This window comes from Bufo gargarizans, chromosome 2 (assembly GCF_014858855.1).
Source record: "Bufo gargarizans isolate SCDJY-AF-19 chromosome 2, ASM1485885v1, whole genome shotgun sequence".
Lineage (NCBI taxonomy): Eukaryota > Metazoa > Chordata > Amphibia > Anura > Bufonidae > Bufo > Bufo gargarizans.
Window position 1 is genome coordinate 39,265,479 of NC_058081.1, and position 20,333 is coordinate 39,285,811.

The 20,333-nt window shown below is 47.1% G+C and overlaps 1 protein-coding gene across 1 annotated transcript; it reads right to left on the reverse strand.

Annotated features, from left to right (window-relative positions):
- Nucleotides 1-658: 658 nt before the first annotated feature.
- Nucleotides 659-20,056, reverse strand: CDC37 (cell division cycle 37, HSP90 cochaperone). The gene is made up of 9 exons (XM_044278795.1): nucleotides 19,927-20,056; nucleotides 18,660-18,781; nucleotides 15,810-16,085; nucleotides 15,364-15,469; nucleotides 14,491-14,606; nucleotides 5,774-5,896; nucleotides 4,229-4,411; nucleotides 2,373-2,444; nucleotides 659-1,368 (listed from the first exon to the last, which is right to left on the reverse strand). Exons 2-9 carry the CDS (start codon nucleotides 18,759-18,761, stop codon nucleotides 1,219-1,221), a joined length of 1,128 nt encoding a protein of 375 aa, XP_044134730.1. The 5' UTR covers nucleotides 18,762-18,781; nucleotides 19,927-20,056; the 3' UTR covers nucleotides 659-1,218.
- Nucleotides 20,057-20,333: the final 277 nt, after the last annotated feature.

The window sequence follows — 20,333 nt, forward strand, 5'->3', positions numbered from 1 at the left end:
GCCCCTTCATATGTGCACCTAAAGGCTATAGTGCCCATTCAGCAGCACAAGGGTTAAGTAAACAGGCTCTTTATATGGCGGGCTGCCTGTTGTAATACCCAATCAGCCTCCGAGCCAGAAAACCTGAAGGAGACATGCAGCGCCCATGTTGTAGCAGGTGACGGGAGTCTTAGCGGATATAACAGTGCACTTTGTATATCAGATGCTCAGGGTTTCAAGATCTCTGCTTGCATACACTGAATAGGAACCAGTTTTAGTGATACTCCCATAGGTGAAAAGCTCATTAGGGTAAATCCACACCAGACGTAATAAGCAATGGAAAAATCCTCAAAAGGATGGGATATGCGACCCGAATGGAGGGTGGCTGTTCTGGAGGTAGGAGAGGTCCCAGAGGTGGGACGTGCACCTATCTGACATTGGTGGTATATCCTTGCAATAGGCCATGAGACAACCCCTTTAACTGGAGAACTCCTCAGAAATTCATAATGATGACCTATGCTGAGAATAGATTATCACTAATAATTACCGGATAACCCCGTTACCCTTCCCGTCCTACCATCTGGGGCTCCATACTCCCCACTACTGATGAAAGGAGCAACAACTGCATAAACTACTGAAAAATGAAAGTGATGAAAAAAAAAAAAAAACACTCAATGAATTTCTAGTGAAAAAAATGACTTTTATGTTCTTCTCAGTGCTGTAACATTAACAAGAAAGCAGAACAAGCAAATGATTCACAGCCACACAGGACACAAGACTGCCGTTATCCCTGTCCCAGTACTGATATAGGCACGACACCCCAGCTGTAGTAGACCATCCCTAACCAGCATGCTACTGCGCTATAGGGATTACGTAGGTTCAGTGTCACCTCCTGGGATGCAGTCTCGCCCGTTCAGCCCTGAGGGATAAAAAGCAGCCTCCAAAAAATTCATACCCCGAGGTGGAAAGGAAGAAAATTTAACAAAACAACAGTCAGGTACCCGCCAGAAATCATGGAGCCTGGGGACCTTCGCTATATCCCTCGTTCCCAGTGTCACCAGTTTGTTTTTTTGTTCCCCTTCTGTATTTTGCTTTCTTCAGCCTTGTGATTGGATCCATATCTCAGAGGAAGGTTAATAGCATTGGCTGCACCTCTTGTGGGTCAAAAAAGGTAAAGGTCCCTCAGAAGAGATCCTGCTAATTCTATTGCACCACGTTGAGAGCTGCTTTGGAGATGCCTTAAGATTCCGCTTTCTGCTCGGTGGACTCATTTTTGGCCTCTTCGTAGACTGGTTCTGCGTCCGCGTCCTCTTTGTCGGGGGCGTCTCCTTTGGCGTTTGGAACCCAGAGTCCGGAGTCGACGCATTGTTTCATGTAAAACCTGGCGTCCTGTGAGATGGAATAACAAAGACTGAGGAAGGGTGTGATGGACATGAGGGGTACGGTCATATTTGGACAGGTGGACTGCAGGCGCCAATGACTAAGGGGTGATTCACGGGACTGTGCTCGGTTCGGGAAACAGTCCACATGTGTGTCATCCACATCATCAGCAACCCTGACCCGAAACTCACTGCATCATAGTGATTTAGGATACCGACAGTTCCCTACCTGATCGCGGATCTACTGTACTGTACTCATATCATCCATGTGAGTACAGTACAATAGCCCCACAATCAGATAGGAGCTCCCCGTATCATAAATCACTATGACGTAGTCAGTTCAGTCTGGGAGATGCAACCGACACACATGGGGCTGTGCTTCCCGGGCCGAGCACAGTCCTGTGAATCTGCCCTAAGGCTACGGCAGTATGATATCTAGTCACATACCGGGGGTCGCGATGCTAAAAAAAGAAATAAACCATTTTTAACGGCCATTAAAAATGGCCAGAGAATGGATGCACACTAGGATGCAGAATGGCCATGAAAACCTGTTGTGTGAACGTAGCCTAAGATTTGGCAACATCCCCATTAAATGCTAAAGAAAGTTGCATGATCTCGCAAGGGTTTCTCACACACGCGTTACACTGCGGGCAGAGTCATGCAACTTGCGATCTGCAACCAAAAATACATCAGATTAGAATTTTTTTTACTTGCACGTCACGTTGCATAGCGTAAGGCGACTAGGGCTTGCGATCTCGGCACTGTGCGCGCAGCCACAATCTCATGGCATTGAGTGACATCTAGTGGTCAATTTCAGTATGAAACAAACTTCAGTCAAGTGACTTTTCTCATTGACTCCACTTGATGCGGGAAAAGTTTAGTTGCTTTATAGTTGCCTCTGGGTCTACGCCCGGGATTAAAGGGGTTGGCCAATTTCTACTGTAATGTGTCAAATGCCAGAATGCTCCGCCCAAGCATACGTGCCAGGACACTCATTACCCCTTACAGACTTACGTTAGGGTCCAGTTTGCTGATCGCGTCCTGCAGCATCTGAATGTCTTTTGAATCAAAGCATTTCTGTAATTCCTAGACAGAGGAAAAAAAACATGGCGTTAGTGCGTCCTCCTGCCAATGGCGCTACATAACTGCAAACGCACGCCTACAGGTTTTTAGTTGGTTTTGCCACAAGATTTTCATTCTGCAGACACAAATGGGAAACGCCAAGGTTTAACCCCCACAACTCCACCACTATCCATGGCGTGCAGGTACATAGCTACAGGGCTCTGTACATCCAATAGGCAGCAGATGAACGGTGGGTGGGCGCCCGTTACCGACGTCTTAGGGTCCATTCACACGTCCGTGTGTGTTTTGCGGACAAGAAGAGGACACGTTCTATTTTTTTTCGGGATTGGAATTGCGGAGCCGTAAGTGCGGTTCCGCAATTCTGGATCTGGGCAGCACATCATGCCTTCAGCTGCCAAGCGCACATGTAACAGGTCCGCCAGTGTCATAGGGACAGAACTGCTGACAGATGCCCTTTAAGTGGCTCTTCCTCCCACCCATCATATGGGAATGCACATGGACGGCTCACTAGTAACGGCTCTCAGATTTCTCCAGGTCATCATTACGCCCGTCTCTGCTCCCTCTCTTTATGGGTCTCTGCTCCGTAAAGCTGATTACATCCATTAAGACGCTTTACGGCTCGGCCACCGTTATAAGCAGACTGTCCCTTAATCCCACAACACACACAGTATGCCCTGACAGACATTACTGGGATTATAATCCAAAAGCAAATGCATAACCCAATAAGAGAAAGCACATCAATCCCATCCTGACGTTACCTCCTGCTCCGTCCTAGATGACAATACCAAAACCTGAGCAATTAAAGTGTAACCCAGTGTGTTCTTCTCTTAGGAGGCAGCCATGTTGACTCCCCCACTGACTGCTGGTGCGCAGTAGTCACTACCCCTGAGCTTCCAAAATTTTGTATAGCCCCTGAGATATTCAATAAAATTTAGTATAGCCACCGAGTTATTCCCTGAAATCTATCTGTACAGCGCCACCTGCTGTTTGTTCTCTGTCCTGCTCACCGAGATGGAAGCACACGCTCAGTTCAATTCTTCAACTGCCACCAGCTGCAGCAGAAAGGACATGCCCCCGAGACAGGACACACACCCTAAGGGTCCATTCACACGTCCGTAAGTGTTCTGCGGATCCGCAAATTGTGGATCCACAAAACACGGACACTGGCAATGTGCATTCCGCAATTTGCGGACCGCACATCGCCGGCACTATAATAGAAAAAGCCTAATCTTGTCCGATTAGAATAGGACATGTTCTATTTTTTTTGCGAAAACGGAAGCACGGATGCAGAAGTGCGGATCCGTAAATGCGGACAGCACATTCCAGCCCTATTGAAAATGAATGGGTCTGCACCCGTTCCGCAAAATTGCGGAACGGATGCGGACCCATTTTGCGGACGTGTGAATGGACCCCAAGCTGCCAGCGTGAAATAAATCTAGCAGAATGATTGGAGCAATGAATGTGAAGATCTCTGGATCCATGTCAGGTACAGGGCTGGTTCTAGCTTTGTTAGAAAGAGGCTGTCATGTCCTATACGATTCTCATTTTCAATTATTTATGGGATAACCCCTCTAAGTAATTTTTGAGGCCATCAGTAGTTAGGATCGTGCCAGGAAAGTCTTAGATACAAGGCTTTACTAAGGCGACAGCCATGATGTTGGCCAATAAACGATACAAATGGCAGCGGATGTTCGTCTACCTCCTCCCTGCAGTCACTTCTCCTGTCCTGATACTATTATGGGATGGTTGGTCATCACCCTACAGAACCCGATATCACACTGACTTACAGCTGGAAGACTCTCGTAAACCTCCACAGGATCCAGCCCCCCGGGGCCCAGTCTCTTCTTTCGCTCTTCCTCTTCGTATTCTTTCAAGGCCTTTTCTATCCGGACTTTTGCGCGTTCCCGTACTCGGCCCTTGAAAGCTTCCAGCTCGTCATTGAAGGCGTCCATATACTGCTGGTCGGCGGTCTGCGGGGGGACATTATGGGAGTACAGTATAGTGGGCAGACAGTCACTATAAAATCAATAAACCAGGAGAACCCCCTTTCCCATGCCCAATTAGGGGGCACGAATGGGAATGTAGGGCGGCTCCTCTTTTCTGACATGGCCTCCACGACACATCAGAATATACGATTTGTGCCCTTTTCAAAAGATCACGTCTGCTTTAGTATATACTTGTACTTCACAAAAAGTACCAATGCTGGAGTATATATTGTTTACAACTCTGCATTGTACCATTCCTCTGTTATTCCTCCTGGAAATGCATGAATACATTGATAACTGGGTGTTACTATAACCCTTGTCTTTCCATAGTGGAAACACCCAGCTGTCATTTCATTCAAGAGGGTTTTTCTGACATTTATATAGTGAAGACCAATTCTCAGGACAGATCATCAGTATCCGATCAGTGGGGGTCCGACACCCGGGACCCCCGCCGAACAGCCGTTTATTCTCTGTGCTCGCCAAGCACAGCGCCGTACATTGTATAGTGGCCGTGCTTGGTATGGCGCTCCACGTGACTGATGAACGTGACATCAGTGGCCTAGGCAAAGCTGCAAGTAGGCTCCGGCTCACCACTGCTCACATCTTAAACAACTGATTGGCGGGGGTCCCGGGTGTCGGACCCCCACCAATCAGACAGTGAAGACCTATCCAGAGGATAGGTTATCAGTTAAAACCCCTTTAATGCATTTTTGGGAGGTATAATGGAGGAACGGCACAAGGCAGAATTCTAATTTTATGAAGAAAGGTAAGGAACAGCGGCGGATCATCTTCCACCAATATCTGCTCCACTTCAGCCGCTAATGTTAACGGCCATTTAGAGCAAAGGGGCAACTGCGCTCTGGGGGACATCTCTCTCCTGGCCAGCATTAGCGCCAAGCGTATCCTGTGTGTTTAGTATGCAGGGGGGCTGTGGTACCAAATATACAAGTCTATTTTCAGCAGCGCCGTAAAGCGAGTGACTGCTGACAACTGCTAACGCAGCAACAACCTCTTCAGGCCCATTTTGTGCAGCCACGCTGCGAACGTTATACAGAATAGTGTCAGCGTTTTATCGCTGCGCCTCCTCAAGCTTCACTTATTATACCTCCTTATGAAAGGGAGTGATGCAGGGTAGCGGTAGGTCAACTGAAAAATCAATGGGCCACCCACGTTATCCCCAGACATCAGAGCAGTGGCACCCGCACGGGATAATAGAGGAGAGCCCCCCCTGAATAGCGAGCGCCACTTTAATGCCAACCGTAGGTACCTAAGGAACTTGGCGCCCATCTCCTTTAGCTGAAGCCAGACTACAGGGGACGCCCCCGGTCCCAGGCATTAGTCACTGACCTTTATCTTGGTGAAGAACTGGCGGAAGCATGCTCGGGGATCAACCTTTAGGCTTTTGGCCAGCTCCAGAATAAACTGCATGACGATGGTCTGATGGGCGACTTGTTCCATAAGGGCGTGTTTCTACAGTAAGCAAACACGAGGAGGGCGGTGTTATTTCAGGAAGGAAAACACGTCCCCATTCATACCATGCTCTTACTTTACAGACACGGACATGTTCCACATTCACAGTGAGGGTTATGCTCAAAGATTAGGAAAAAGTCCTGCTGGTTACCAGAAACAGCGCCACTGATGTCTGTAGGCCAGGTATGTGCTATACGGGGGTGGGCAACCTGCAGCACTACAACTCCCAGCATACACACTTGTTATACTCTTCTCAGAACGGTCACAGAAATAAATGGAGCTTGCCGGGAATTTTAGTTTCAGAACAGCTGGAGTGCCGCAGGTTGCCATCCCCCCATAGCTCCTATCCCAGGAACGGGACCCCCGAAGTGAACAGAAAGCAGCCGCTCTGGCTCAGATGTTTCCAGCAGTCCCATAGCGCTGAACGGACAGGTGGGCTGCGCGGCTAGGCTATAGCGATAAATGCAGAGCATGCCACGCACGCGCAGTGTGCTCTCCACTTTGGGGAGTTCTCTAGATAGGAGAGGGTCCTAGATATAAGCCATCAATTACCAGAAGGGCCAACCCCTTTAATAAACCCATGCTATTTATATAAACATTTAAAGGGATGATCCAGGTTTAGAAAAAAATAAATACAAAATAATGACTGCTTTTTACCAGAAACAGCACCACACCTGTCCTCAGGTTGTGTCTGGTACTGCCACTCAGATCTCCGAATAGGGTTGTGGACATGTGCGTTGCTGTTTTGGGAAGAAAGCATCCATATTCTTCTAATCCTAAGCAACCCCTTTAAAGGATATGTCTATCTTCACAACAATTATATTTTCTAAATGCGCAGGACATGAAAAATTTAAGGATAAGTGTCATATTTTTCTTTTATTTGCTCGTTTATTAGAGCTAGGCCTGTATACCTGAGTTAGTCTGTCATTGATTGTCAAAAGATCTGTAATCACCTTATAATCACAGCTTTCATTAATGTCTCCTGTCCCTTTCCACTGCTCCCTTAAAAGACCGTTGCTATGGCTCATCTGTCTCCGGCTAGGAAGACAGAGGGGCGGTCCTTCACACTGCATGCCTGCATTAGGCTTTAGAGTGAGGAGGCGTGTCTCTCAGTAATCCAATCTGATTTGCTGTCAGGAACCTAATGGCTACAGCAAGTTTGTATGTGACCTGAGGGAATGCAGTTTTGGCCTCAGAGAACTGGCAGAGGAGCCATCTTGAGAAGATCCTCATAATGTAGGATTCAAAACAGCTGTAACTAAAGGGAAAACTCAAGGAAAACAGTGGTAAGTGAAGAAACGAAAGATTGCTTTAAGCATAATGCTGCTGCAGCAGGAACATATGCTAAAATAGATTTTTTGATGAAAATATGACAGTTATCCTTTAAAGGGAACCTGTCACCGGGATTTTGTGTATAGAGCTGAGGACATGGGTTGCTAGATGGCCGCTAGCACATCTGCAATACCCAGTCCCCATAGCTCTGTGTGCTTTTATTGTGTAAAAAAACGATTTGATACATATGCAAATTAACCTGAGATGAGTCCTGTCCCTGACTCATCTCATGTACAGGACTCATCTCTGGTTAATTTGCATATGTATCAAATCGTTTTTTTCCCCATAATAAAAGCACACAGGGCACACGGGGTGTCTTCTTTCCGAAAGGGGGTCACATGTGGGGTATTTATACTGCCCTGGCTTTTTAGGGGCCCTAAAGCGTGAGAAGAAGTCTGGAATATAAATGTCTAAAAATGTTTACGCATTTGGATTCCGTGAGGGGTATGGTGCGTCCATGTGAGATTTTATTTTTTGACACAAGTTAGTGGAATATGAGACTTAGTAAGAAAAAACAAAAACAAACAAAAAAATTTCCGCAAACTTGTGCCAAAAAAAATGTCTGAATGGAGCCTTACAGGGGGGTGATCAATGACAGGGGGGTGATCAATGACAGGGGGGTGATCACCCATATAGACTCCCTGACCACCCCCCTGTAAGGCTCCATTCAGACGTCCGCATGATTTTTACGGATCCATGGATACATGGATCGGATCCACAAAACACATGCGGACGTCTGAATGGAGCCTTACAGGGGGGTTATCAATGACAGGGGGTGATCAGAGTGATCACCCCCCTTGTAAGGCTCCATTCAGACGTCCGCATGATTTTTACGGATACATGGATCGGATCCGCAAAACACATGCGGACGTCTGAATGGAGCCTTACAGGGGGGTTATCAATGACAGGGGGTGATCAGAGTGATCACCCCCCTTGTAAGGCTCCATTCAGACGTCCGCATGATTTTTACGGATCCATGGATACATGGATCGGATCCACAAAACACATGCGGACGTCTGAATGGAGCCTTACAGGGGGGTTATCAATGACAGGGGGTGATCAGAGTGATCACCCCCCCTGTAAGGCTCCATTCAGACGTCTGCATGATTTTTACGGATCCATGGATCGGATCCACAAAACACATGCGGACGTCTGAATGGAGCCTTACAGGGGGGTGATCAGGGAGTGTATATGGGTGATCACCCGCCTGTCATTGATCACCCCCTGTAAGGCTCCATTCAGACGTCCGCATGTGTTTTGCGGATCCGATCCATGTATCCATGGATCCGTAAAAATCATGCGGACGTCTGAATGGAGCCTTACCAGGGGGGTGATCAATGACAGGGGGGTGATCAGGGAGTGTATATGGGTGATCACCCGCCTGTCATTGATCACCCCCCTGTAAGGCTCCATTCAGACGTCCGCATGATTTTTACGGATCCATGGATACATGGATCGGATCCACAAAACACATGCGGACGTCTGAATGGAGCCTTACAGGGGGGTGATCAATGACAGGGGGGTGATCAGGGAGTGTATATGGGTGATCACCCGCCTGTCATTGATCACCCCCTGTAAGGCTCCATTCAGACGTCCGCATTCGTTTTGCGGATCCGATCCATGTATCCGTAAAAATCATGCGGACGTCTGAATGGAGCCTTACAGGGGGGTGATCAATGACAGGGGGTGATCAGGGAGTGTATATGGGTGATCACCCGCCTGTCATTGATAACCCCCCTGTAAGGCTCCAGTCAGACGTCCGTATGCGTTTTGCAGATCCGATCCATGTATCCGTGGATCCGTAAAAATCATACGGACGTCTGAACGGAGCCTGACAGGGGGGTGATCAATGACAGGGGGGTGATCAGGGAGTTTATATGGGGTGATCATAGGTTTATAAGGGGTTAATAAGTGACCGGGGGGGGGGGGGGGGGGGGGTGTAGTGTAGTGTTTGGTGCGACTGTACTGAGCTACCTGAGTCCTCTGGTGGTCGATCCTAACAAAAGGGACCACCAGAGGACCAGGTAGGAGGTATATTAGACGCTGTTATCAAAACAGCGTCTAATATACCTGTTAGGGGTTAAAAAATTCGGATCTCCAGCCTGCCAGCGAGCGATCGCCGCTGGCAGGCTGGAGATCCACTCGCTTACCTTCCGTTCCTGTGAGCGCGCGCGCCTGTGTGCGCGCGTGTTCACAGGAAATCCCGGCCCTCGCGAGATGATGCGTATATGCGTCGTCGTGCGCAGGGCTGCCGCCTCCGGACCGCACATCTGCGTTAGGCGGTCCGGAGGCGGTTAAGCAACTTCATTAAAAATGTCCTATTGTTCTGATTCTACACAGTGTGTCTCCATGGTAACAGACTACAAACAAACCCTCTGTAGTCTGACCATGCAGTCATAGTGGCATCTACATGTCCTTTACTTATTACTTTACTAATGAAATATGTTAGTACAAAGAAGGGGACAAATGAAAGAAAGTAGGAGACTCTAGAATAACGTTACAAAATTTGTTTGCTGACTGTTACCATGGAGACACACAGGTCTGCATAAAATCTGTAGAAACGAAACAGGAAATTAAAGGGGCCTGGGAGTGGTGGCTGCGCAAGCGTGGTGCGCTCCCATTCACTTCTATGGGGAGAGCGCTTGGTGGTGGACCAAACCAGCCACCACTCTCCCCGCTCTGTTCTCAAGTGTATTTAACATATTCTTTAACCACTTAAGGACCACAGGTTTATACCCCCCTAGTGACCAGGCCCTTTTTTACAAATCGGCACTCCACAACTTTAGCGGTTTATTGCTCGGTCATGCAACTTACCACCCAAATGAATTTTACCTCCTTTTCTTCTCACTAATAGAGCTTTCATTTGGTGGTATTTCATTGCCGCTGACATTTTTACTTTTTTTGTTATTAATCGAAATTTAACGATTTTTTTGCAAAAAAATGACATTTTTCACTTTCAGCTGTAAAATGTTGCAAAAAAAACGACATCCATATATACATTTTTCGCCAAATTTATTGTTCTACATGTCTTTGATAAAAAAAAAATGGTTTGGGTAAAAGTTATAGCATTTACAAACTATGGTACAAAAATGTGAATTTCCGCTTTTTGAAACAGCTCTGACTTTCTGAGCACCTGTCATGATTCCTGAGGTTCTACAATGCCCAGACAGTAGAAAACCCCCACAAATGACCCCATTTCGGAAAGTAGACACCCTAAGGTATTCGCTGATGGGCATAGTGAGTTCATAGAACTTTTTATTTTTTGTCACAAGTTAGCGGAAAATGATGATGATTTTATTTTTTTTATTTTTTCTTACAAAGTCTCATATTCCACTAACTTGCGACAAAAAATAAAAAATTCTAAAAACTTGCCATGCCCCTCATGGAATACCTTGGGGTGTCTTCTTTCCAAAATGGGGTCACTTGTGGGGTAGTTATACTGCCCTGGCAATTTAGGGGCCCAAATGTGTGAGAAGAAGTTTGCAATCAAAATGTGTAAAAAATGGCCTGCGAAATCCGAAAGGTGCACTTTGGAATATGTGCCCCTTTGCCCACCTTGGCAGCAAAAAAGTGTGACACATCTGGTATCGCCGTACTCAGGAGAAGTTGGGGAATGTGTTTTGGGGTGTCATTTTACATATACCCATGCTGGGTGAGAAAAATATCTTGGTCAAATGCCAACTTTGTATAAAAAAATGGGAAAAGTTGTCTTTTGCCAAGATATTTCTCTCACCCAGCATGGGTATATGTAAAATGACACCCCAAAACACATTCCCCAACTTCTCCTGAGTACGGCGATACCAGATGTGTCACACTTTTTTGCTGCCAAGGTGGGCAAAGGGGCACATATTCCAAAGTGCACCTTTCAGATTTTGCAGGCCATTTTTTACACATTTTGATTGCAAGGTACTTCTCACACATTTGGGCCCCTAAATTGCCAGGGCAGTATAACTACGCCACAAGTGACCCCATTTTGGAAAGAAGACACCCCAAGGTATTCCGTGAGGGGCATGGCGAGTTCCTAGAATTTTTTATTTTTTGTCGCAAGTTAGTGGAATATGAGACTTTGTAAGGAAAAAAGAAAAAAAAAGAAAAATCATCATTTTCCGCTAACTTGTGACAAAAAATAAAACATTCTAGGAACTCGCCGTGCCCCTCACGGAATACCTTGGGGTGTCTTCTTTCCAAAATGGGGTCACTTGTGGCGTAGTTATACTGCCCTGGCAATTTAGGGGCCCAAATGTGTGAGAAGTACCTTGCAATCAAAATGTGTAAAAAATGGCCTGCAAAATCTGAAAGGTGCACTTTGGAATGTGTGCCCCTTTGCCCACCTTGGCTGCAAAAAAGTGTCACACATCTGGTATCGCCGTACTCAGGAGAAGTTGGGGAATGTGTTTTGGGGTGTCATTTTACATATACCCATGCTGGGTGAGAAAAATATCTTGGCAAAAGACAACTTTTCCCATTTTTTTTTATACAAAGTTGGCATTTGACCAAGATATTTATCTCACCCAGCATGGGTATATGTAAAATGACACCCCAAAACACATTCCCCAACTTCTCCTGAGTACGGCGATACCACATGTGTGACACTTTTTTGCAGCCTAGATGCGCAAAGGGGCCCAAATTCCTTTTAGGAGGGCATTTTTAGACATTTGGATCCCAGACTTCTTCTCACACTTTCGGGCCCCTAAAAAGCCAGGGCAGTATAAATACCCCACATGTGACCCCACTTTGGAAAGAAGACACCCCAAGGTATTCAATGAGGGGCCTGGCAAGTTCCTAGAATTTTTTTTTTTTTTGCATAAGTTAGCGGATATTGATTTTTTTTTTTTTTTTTTCTCACAAAGTCTCACTTTCCGCTAACTTAGGACAAAAATTTCAATCTTTCATGGACTCAATACGCCCCTCACGGAATACCTTGGGGTGTCTTCTTTCCGAAATGGGGTCACATGTGGGGTATTTATACTGCCCTGGCTTTTTAGGGGCCCTAAAGCGTGAGAAGAAGTCTGGAATATAAATGTCTAAAAATGTTTACGCATTTGGATTCCGTGAGGGGTATGGTGCGTCCATGTGAGATTTTATTTTTTGACACAAGTTAGTGGAATATGAGACTTAGTAAGAAAAAACAAAAACAAACAAAAAATTTCCGCTAACTTGTGCCAAAAAAAATGTCTGAATGGAGCCTTACCAGGGTGGGGGGGGGGGGGGGGGTGATCAATGACAGGGGGGTGATCAATGACAGGGGGGTGATCACCCATATAGACTCCCTGATCACCCCCCTGTAAGGCTCCATTCAGACATCCGCATGATTTTTTACGGATCCATGGATACATGTATCGGATCCACAGAACGCATGCGGACGTCTGAATGGAGCCTTACAGGGGGGTTATCAATGACAGGGGGTGATCAGGGTGATCACCCCCCTGTCACTGATCACCCCCCCTGTAAGGCTCCATTCAGACATCCGCATGATTTTTTAAGGATTCATGGATACATGTATCGGATCCACAGAACGCATGCGGACGTCTGAATGGAGCCTTACAGGGGGGTTATCAATGACAGGGGGTGATCAGGGTAATCACCCCCCTGTCACTGATTACCCCCCCTGTAAGGCTCCATTCAGACATCCGCATGATTTTTTACGGATCCATGGATACATGTATCGGATCCACAAAACGCATGCGGACGTCTGAATGGAGCCTTACAGGGGGGTTATCAATGACAGGGGGTGATCAGGGTAATCACCCCCCTGTCACTGATCACCCCCCCTGTAAGGCTCCATTCAGACATCCGCATGATTTTTTACGGATCCATGGATACATGGATCGGATCCACAAAACGCATGCGGACGTCTGAATGGAGCCTTACAGGGGGGTTATCAATGACAGGGGTGATCAGGGTAATCAGGGTGATCACCCCCCTGTCACTGATCACCCCCCTGTCACTGATCACCCCCCCTGTAAGGCTCCATTCAGACATCCGCATGATTTTTTACGGATCCATGGATACATGGATCGGATCCACAAAACGCATGCTGACGTCTGAATGGAGCCTTACAGGGGGGTTATCAATGACAGGGGGGTGATCAGGGAGTGTATATGGGTGATCACCCGCCTGTCATTGATCACCCCCCTGTAAGGCTCCATTCAGACGTCCGTATGCTTTTTGCGGATCCGATCCATGTATCCGTGGATCCGTAAAAATCATACGGACGTCTGAACGGAGCCTGACAGGGGGGTGATCAATGACAGGGCGGTGATCAATGACAGGGGGGTGATCAGGGAGTTTATATGGGGTGATCATGGGTGAATAAGGGGTTAATAAGTGACGGGGGGGGGTGTAGTGTAGTGTAGTGTGGTGTTTGGTGCGACTGTACTGACCTACCTGAGTCCTCTGGTGGTCGATCCTAACAAAAGGGACCACCAGAGGACCAGGTAGGAGGTATATTAGACGCTGTTATCAAAACAGCGTCTAATATACCTGTTAGGGGTTAAAAAATTCGGATCTCCAGCCTGCCAGCGAGCGATCGCCGCTGGCAGGCTGGAGATCCACTCGCTTACCTTCCGTTCCTGTGAGCGCGCGCGCCTGTGTGCGCGCGTTCTCAGGAAATCTCGGCTCACGCGAGATGACGCCAATCGGCGTTAGCGTAGCCTGGGAGCGCCGCGGAGATGACGCCTTTCGGCGTTAGCTTAGCGGTAAGTGGTTAAGTGTATTAACATATTCTTATGGTGTGTACGCTCAGAGACCTTCAAAGTAGACTATAGGAGCCAGTGGGACCAATCCAGTAGCCTGTACGGTTTTGCACATGGCCTTGAAATATGAGCTGGTCCTGTGGACATGGACTGAAGTCCGCCAGTCATCTCATTTGATATATATGTGTGTTTATATGCTATATAAATGTATACATTAGTTGTATGGCCCACACATTCATAATCTCCTTTAGGTACTAGATGAGCTGACTTTCGGCCCTCATCACAATTAGGGCTCATTCACATGACCGTATGCGTTTTGTAGTTTGCAAATCGCAGGACCACAAACTACAGAGGTGACCCATGTGCATGCCACACTTTTCGCAGGGCATATTGAAAAAAAATATATATATATAAAAAAAAAATTCTTCATGTTCTATAATTCTGCATGGATGCGGACGGCACACGGATGACAACCGCGTTCTGTCCGCCTTTTTTGCGGCCCCATAGAAATTAATGTCTCCTCTTGCGACCCGTGTAAATGCACCCTTAACCAGCAGATCCTCTCACCTCTTCCACTTCCAGGTCAATACACCAGATGACCAGGTAGTTGGCGGTCTCCTCGCACACCAGGTGGGAGTTATCAGACAGGTACTTCTGGCTGTCGTCCCAGCGGTGCAGCATTCCTTACAGACAGGGATAGGAGGGATCGTTACTTGGGGGACAGCTGCCATATCACAAGACAACCCAACCCGTGTCAGAGGTCATATACCCTGGCACAACGCTACCCCACCCACCTACCCAGGTTAAGCATCCCTGTGACACTGCACTTTATAGATCAGTAAAGAGCATTTCCACCTCATCCCCACTCATACATGGCTGCCCCTAGACACGTTAAAGGGGTTTTCCAAGTGTTTTCTTTTTCCTGATGACCTATCCTCTGCACGACCACCGCTGCTGGATTACAGGGTGGTCATAACCCATGGAAAGAGCAGTGTATAATGTGATAGAAAAATTAATCCAGCCAGGACAGGAGGCAACATGGACAATCACAATACATTAGTAAGTGCCTTGTATCAACTTTCTCTACATGATAAATGTCATTTGCTTAAACGGGGTTCTGCAGTTCTTTTAAACTGATGATCTATCCCCTAGATAGATCAGCAGCATCTGATCGGCGGGGGTCCTTCTCTCTGTTTGCCGCTGGCCCAGTGACGTCATAATTAGTATCACTGGCCTGGGCGGGGCTAAGCTCTGTTCTCTTGAATGGATCTTAGCCACGCCCAGGCCAGTGATACTAGTCGTGACTGGGCCTTCTCAAACAGTTGATCAGCGGGGGTCTCGGGTGTCAGACCCCTGCCGATTTCTCTTCTTCCCCTGTCTTCAGACATCCATGAATACGATTATTTTGACATTTCCGGTCTCTATAGTCCTGCCACTTACCAAAATGTTTCAGTTGCTTGACATTCTTTTCTACAAAGGTTTTGTGCTTTTGTTCCTTCTGCTCTTCCGTCTCCTCATTAACTTCTGGTTTTACGTTAAAAACGCTCTGGAGAAAACCGAGACGTTGTTACAGTACAAACATGTGCCCTACGTCATAGAGGTGGTCCACCCCACTCCCCGGTGGCCTAAGGGTCCATTCACACAGCGGCTTTTGTAGTCAGAACTTGACACAACATCCAAGCCAAGAAATTCGCCAGGCGGCCGGTCGGAATTCATCTCCTATTGTTTTCAATAGGAGACCGCCCTGCCGTTCATGCAACTGTGATCTACAGCCGCGACAAGGAGGGACATGTCCATTCTTGGTGCAGCCTCAAATCGCAAAACAACTGCAAAAGACGCCATGTGAACACCCCCTAAGTAATCGAGTGCGGCACCCCCACTCCTACCTTGCTGAAGCCTTCCTTGCTGAGCGTGTCCACATTCCAAGGCATCGTCTTCTCTTTCTTCTTCAGCTCTTCTTCCTTCTTCAACCAGTTCTTCTCCTCCTTCTTCAGCTGCTCCACTTCTTTCTTCAGCTTCTCGGCCTCGACCTTCGCACTGTCCTTAACCTCCATTTCTTTCAGTTTCTTCTGACATTCGGACAGTTTCTTTTTACATTCATTCGCCGATTTCTGAAGTTCTCCTCTCTCTTTGTCAAACTGCTCCATCCTCTCAACACGGGCCTGTGCCAGGCAGGTGGAGGTAAAGCCGGGTCAATTATCAGGACCTTCACTTACATATATACACAACATTACTCATGAAGATAATCAGGGGCCCCCAATACTCCAATCTACTGAATTCCCCTGTTGGGAATATGCCGCTTCTGCACTACCTTGTGGTGTTCACCGGACAGGACTTTCTCATCTGATTTGTGTTTCAATTCCTCGCCATTTTTAAGATCTGTTTGCTGTCAGTGAATACACACCAATGCAGAACTAGAACTTCCCACAAATGAGGGTTTTTTACAGTTGCATCCCCACACCGATCAGCCATAACATTTAGGGTACAGCTGCATGGGCTGGATATGCTCCAGATTTTCCATAGCGGAAATGCATGCAGAAAATCTGTCGCGTTTACAAGGGGAGTAAAGTCAACGAGACCAAAAAAAATCTCCACAATGAAATGGAAAACAAAAAAAAAGTCCTGACACTTCTCAGTCCCCCACCAGTCTCTAGTCCCTCCCGATACAGGAAATGTGTCCACTCAGCCGATCACTCGCTACGGAAGGTCACCACTGCGGCCAGTGACTGGCTGTGCGGACACAGTTCCTGTAATGAGAGGGACCTGAAAGTAGAGACTGGTGGTGGCAATTCTGATAGGATTAGTGTGTTTAAAAAAAAAACAAAAAACATTTTGACCCCCTTAAAGGAAACCTGACACCGGGATTTTGTGTATAGAGCTGAGGACAGGGGTTGCTAGATGCCCGCTAGCACATCCGCAATACCCAGTCCCCATAGCTCTGTGTGCTTTTATTGTGTAAAAAAACCGATTTGATACATATGCAAATTAACCTGAGATGAGTCCTGTCCCTGGCTCTTCTCAGGGTAATTTGCATATGTATCAAATCAGTTTTAATACACAATAAAAGCACACAGAGCTATGGGGACTGGGTATTGCGGATGTGCTAGCGGCCATCTAGCAACCCATGTCCTCAGTTCTATACACAACATCTCGGTGACAGGGTCCCTTTAACGGTCACATAATATAGTAATAATTTCAGAATTAGTATCCACAGCATTACTGCCAATCAGCGCGTCTATTAGGCCGTGCATCTGGCAGACCTGAGGGCCTTTAAAGGGTTTTTCAGGATTCCTCTGATTTTAAGGGCTCATGCACACAAACGTTTTTCTATGGGTCAGATGTGGACCGCATCTGTTGGTTCTGTGGCATCTTCAAAAATACAGAACGTCTTATTCTTGTTTGCATTATGGACAAGGATAGGACTGTTCTATTAAGGCCCGGATGTTCTGTTACGCAAAATGTGGAATGCACACGGCCGGTATCCATGATTTGCGGATAACCCGTCATGTGCATGAGCCCTAATTGTTATGCTCATGTACATCTTCTTTATTTTTCAGTTTGGACTCTCCTGACCTATTTTCACCATGTAAACCGATCCCTCTAGTTCATTTCCACCCTGTATGTAGCACTTCCTGTTCCTGTATCCAACCAAACCCATGATGCACTTCTCCTTCCTCTGCCACAGCTTCCAGCTCCGCACCTAACAATGCCCAGCTAGTTCATAGCTCCTCCCACCCAGCTAGTTTCATAGACACTCCCCTATCACTGCCCCACCCATGGACATAACATCACAGGAGATATGAAAGGGCAGCATGGACATGGTCATGGGACCACAGCCCAGAACTGAAGATAGGAGCAATGAAGGTAAAAGAAATTACAAAATTACAGCTTCCTGGAAAACCCTTTAAACTTACTCTAATCAATGTACAGTGGTCCCTCAAGATACAATAGCCTCAAGATACAATATTTTCAGCATACAGTGGTCTTTTCTGACCCATCGTAAGTTTAAACTAGACAACATACAATGTCTCAGACCCAGATCCAACCAATCAAGGTCACTTCTCTGGTAAACTAGCTGGATTGGTTTCTACTTAGCAGCTATTCCTGACTGGTATATGTAAGGACCTGCTATATCTGTCTTCGTTATCTGCTTATTTTTCATAAATCTTTATGGATGACATTTTGGGGCTTTCGAACTGATTACTCAACTTAGGCTACTTTCGCATTAGCATTTTTTGCGGATCAGTCATGGATCTGCAAAAACGCTTACGTTACCATAATACAACCGCATGCATCCGTTATGAACGGATACGGTTGTATTATGTCTTTGATATCCATGACGGATCCGTCATGAACACCATGGAAAGTCATTGGGGGACGGATCCGTTTTTTATTGTGTCAAAGAAAACGGATCCGTCCTGACACACAACGTAAGTCAATAGGGGACGGATCCGTTTTCCACATCGCTGCTTGCAGCATTATTCTGTCCATGATGGGGACACAACCAAACTGAACGGAATGCATTTTGGTGGACACCATTGACAATGAATGGGGACAAAACTGAAGCATTTTCTTCCGCTATTGAGATGCTATGACGGATCTCAATAGCGGAATTGAAAACGCTAGTGTGAAAGTAGCCTAACAATGGTTTCAGCATACAGTGCTCCTCCTGGAACCAATTAATATTGTAACTTGAGGGACCACCGTATTATTATTGTAGAGGATGACGTTCTCACCTGGTGACGCCATCGGAATAAGCTGGCCGTATCGATGTTGGGATGAGTGTCGTCTTCATCATCAGACACTTCGATGTGATCCCACACGCTGTAATCCACCATCTTGTTGCTTACAGAGGGATCTGAAGGAGACACAGACAATAAGAACTGTGACAATGCGGCACAACGCAAACACGTCCTCCTGCACAGGGGCTTCAAGACTCTTTAGGGTCACATGGTTGAAGAACAGGTAAATTCCACAGCGGAAAATCCACACCAGAGCCTTGGCTTTCTGTCACTGCGCAGATTTGCCCCAGTCAGTAGAGCTAATCCACACGTGGACTCCATATCCAAGATCATGTATTTTTTTACCCCAAATCTTCACCCCAAATTGGGGGGGGGGGGGGGTTGGCAACCGCTACCTGGTTCCTTCTCCAGTCCTGCCGTGCTCCTCTAGGTTCTCTTTACGTCAACATCCAGTTTGACATCACCACAGCCAATCACTGGCCGCGCCAGAGACCAGATCCCCTTGCGTCATGTGACTGTTTGTCATGGCGTAAGGGGGTCTGGTCTCCACCACGGCTAGTCATTGGCTGTGGTGATGTCAAACTGGATGTTGACATCGAGGGAGCATCGCAGGCCTGGAGGAGAACATGCGGAGAGCCAGCGCCAGGAAGCAGGTAAGTAAGCTTCCCTTTACAGTTCCGGCCTAGTGTGTGTGTGTGTACAACCCCTTTAAGGGTACGTGTACGGCTGTCGTTGCCAGATCCAGCAGGGGACAGCCCCCCGGAGGTAATCGGATCCGGAATTATCACATTCTACCATTCACTTCCAGATCCCATTGACTCTAATGCGGTTCAGCTGCTTTATGGCATTAATGGCGGGTTGTAAATACAGTATTTTTTTTGTGCGCCTGTAAGCCGGATTTGAACCGCGACTGTGAACGGACCCTACGAATAACATTGTCAGGTCTCATTCTCCTACTGCGATCATCCAGGTGATCTTTTTTTTTTAAATGGTAAAAAAGTGACATTCTGCTATAACATGTGACAGCATGACATCATATAACCTCTACCCCCAATACAGACGTGACATCCCAGCTCAAGAGGACTACAAGGCCCTGCCACACACACGATGGTGGTGATCTCTGTACAATACTGGGAGTTATAGTTCCAGTATCTACTTCTGGGTACACACTATGGACTCATACACTATAAATGATATGTCAGTGCAGATGAGTGACATCACAAGTGTGTGTGTGTGATATAATACTACAAGAGGGACCCACCTGGAAGCTACACGGACTTCTCGCCTTCTGGAAGGCTCTAGCGCTCTCTACCCACCCACTGCCCTCACTCTGACGTCACTTCCCCGGCCTCAATCCGCTCACACGCCCCTTTGCCTGACGTCACACCCCGCCCTCCAATCATCTTCAGGGCGGTCACAAGGCTCCGCCCCGTACGTCGCGCAGAAAAGTGCCGGCATGACGCAATACGCAGACGAAACTCTGATTGGAAGATTAAATGATAAGGCGTGGCTTGCGAGGTAATTGGCGGCTCAGCGCCAGTGGGCGTGGTCAGTGATGTGTGTCATTGGGGTAGCGAAGGGCGGGAAATCTTGTCCTCCTGTCAGGAGGATTGTGTGAGGCGGTTTTAGACGGTTCTGTGACGGTGCTGGGTGCAGCCCGGTGTATAG

Coding starts and splice junctions, on each gene's coding strand:
- CDC37 (XM_044278795.1), bottom strand. CDS start 18,761: ATGGTGGATTACAGCGTGTGGGATCACATCGAAGTGTCTGATGATGAA. Junction 16,086..18,659: donor TATTCCGATGGCGTCACCAG/GTGAGAACGTCA, acceptor TGCCTGGCACAG/GCCCGTGTTGAGAGGATGGA. Junction 1,369..2,372: donor TCAGCAAACTGGACCCTAAC/GTAAGTCTGTAA, acceptor TCCATCTCACAG/GACGCCAGGTTTTACATGAA.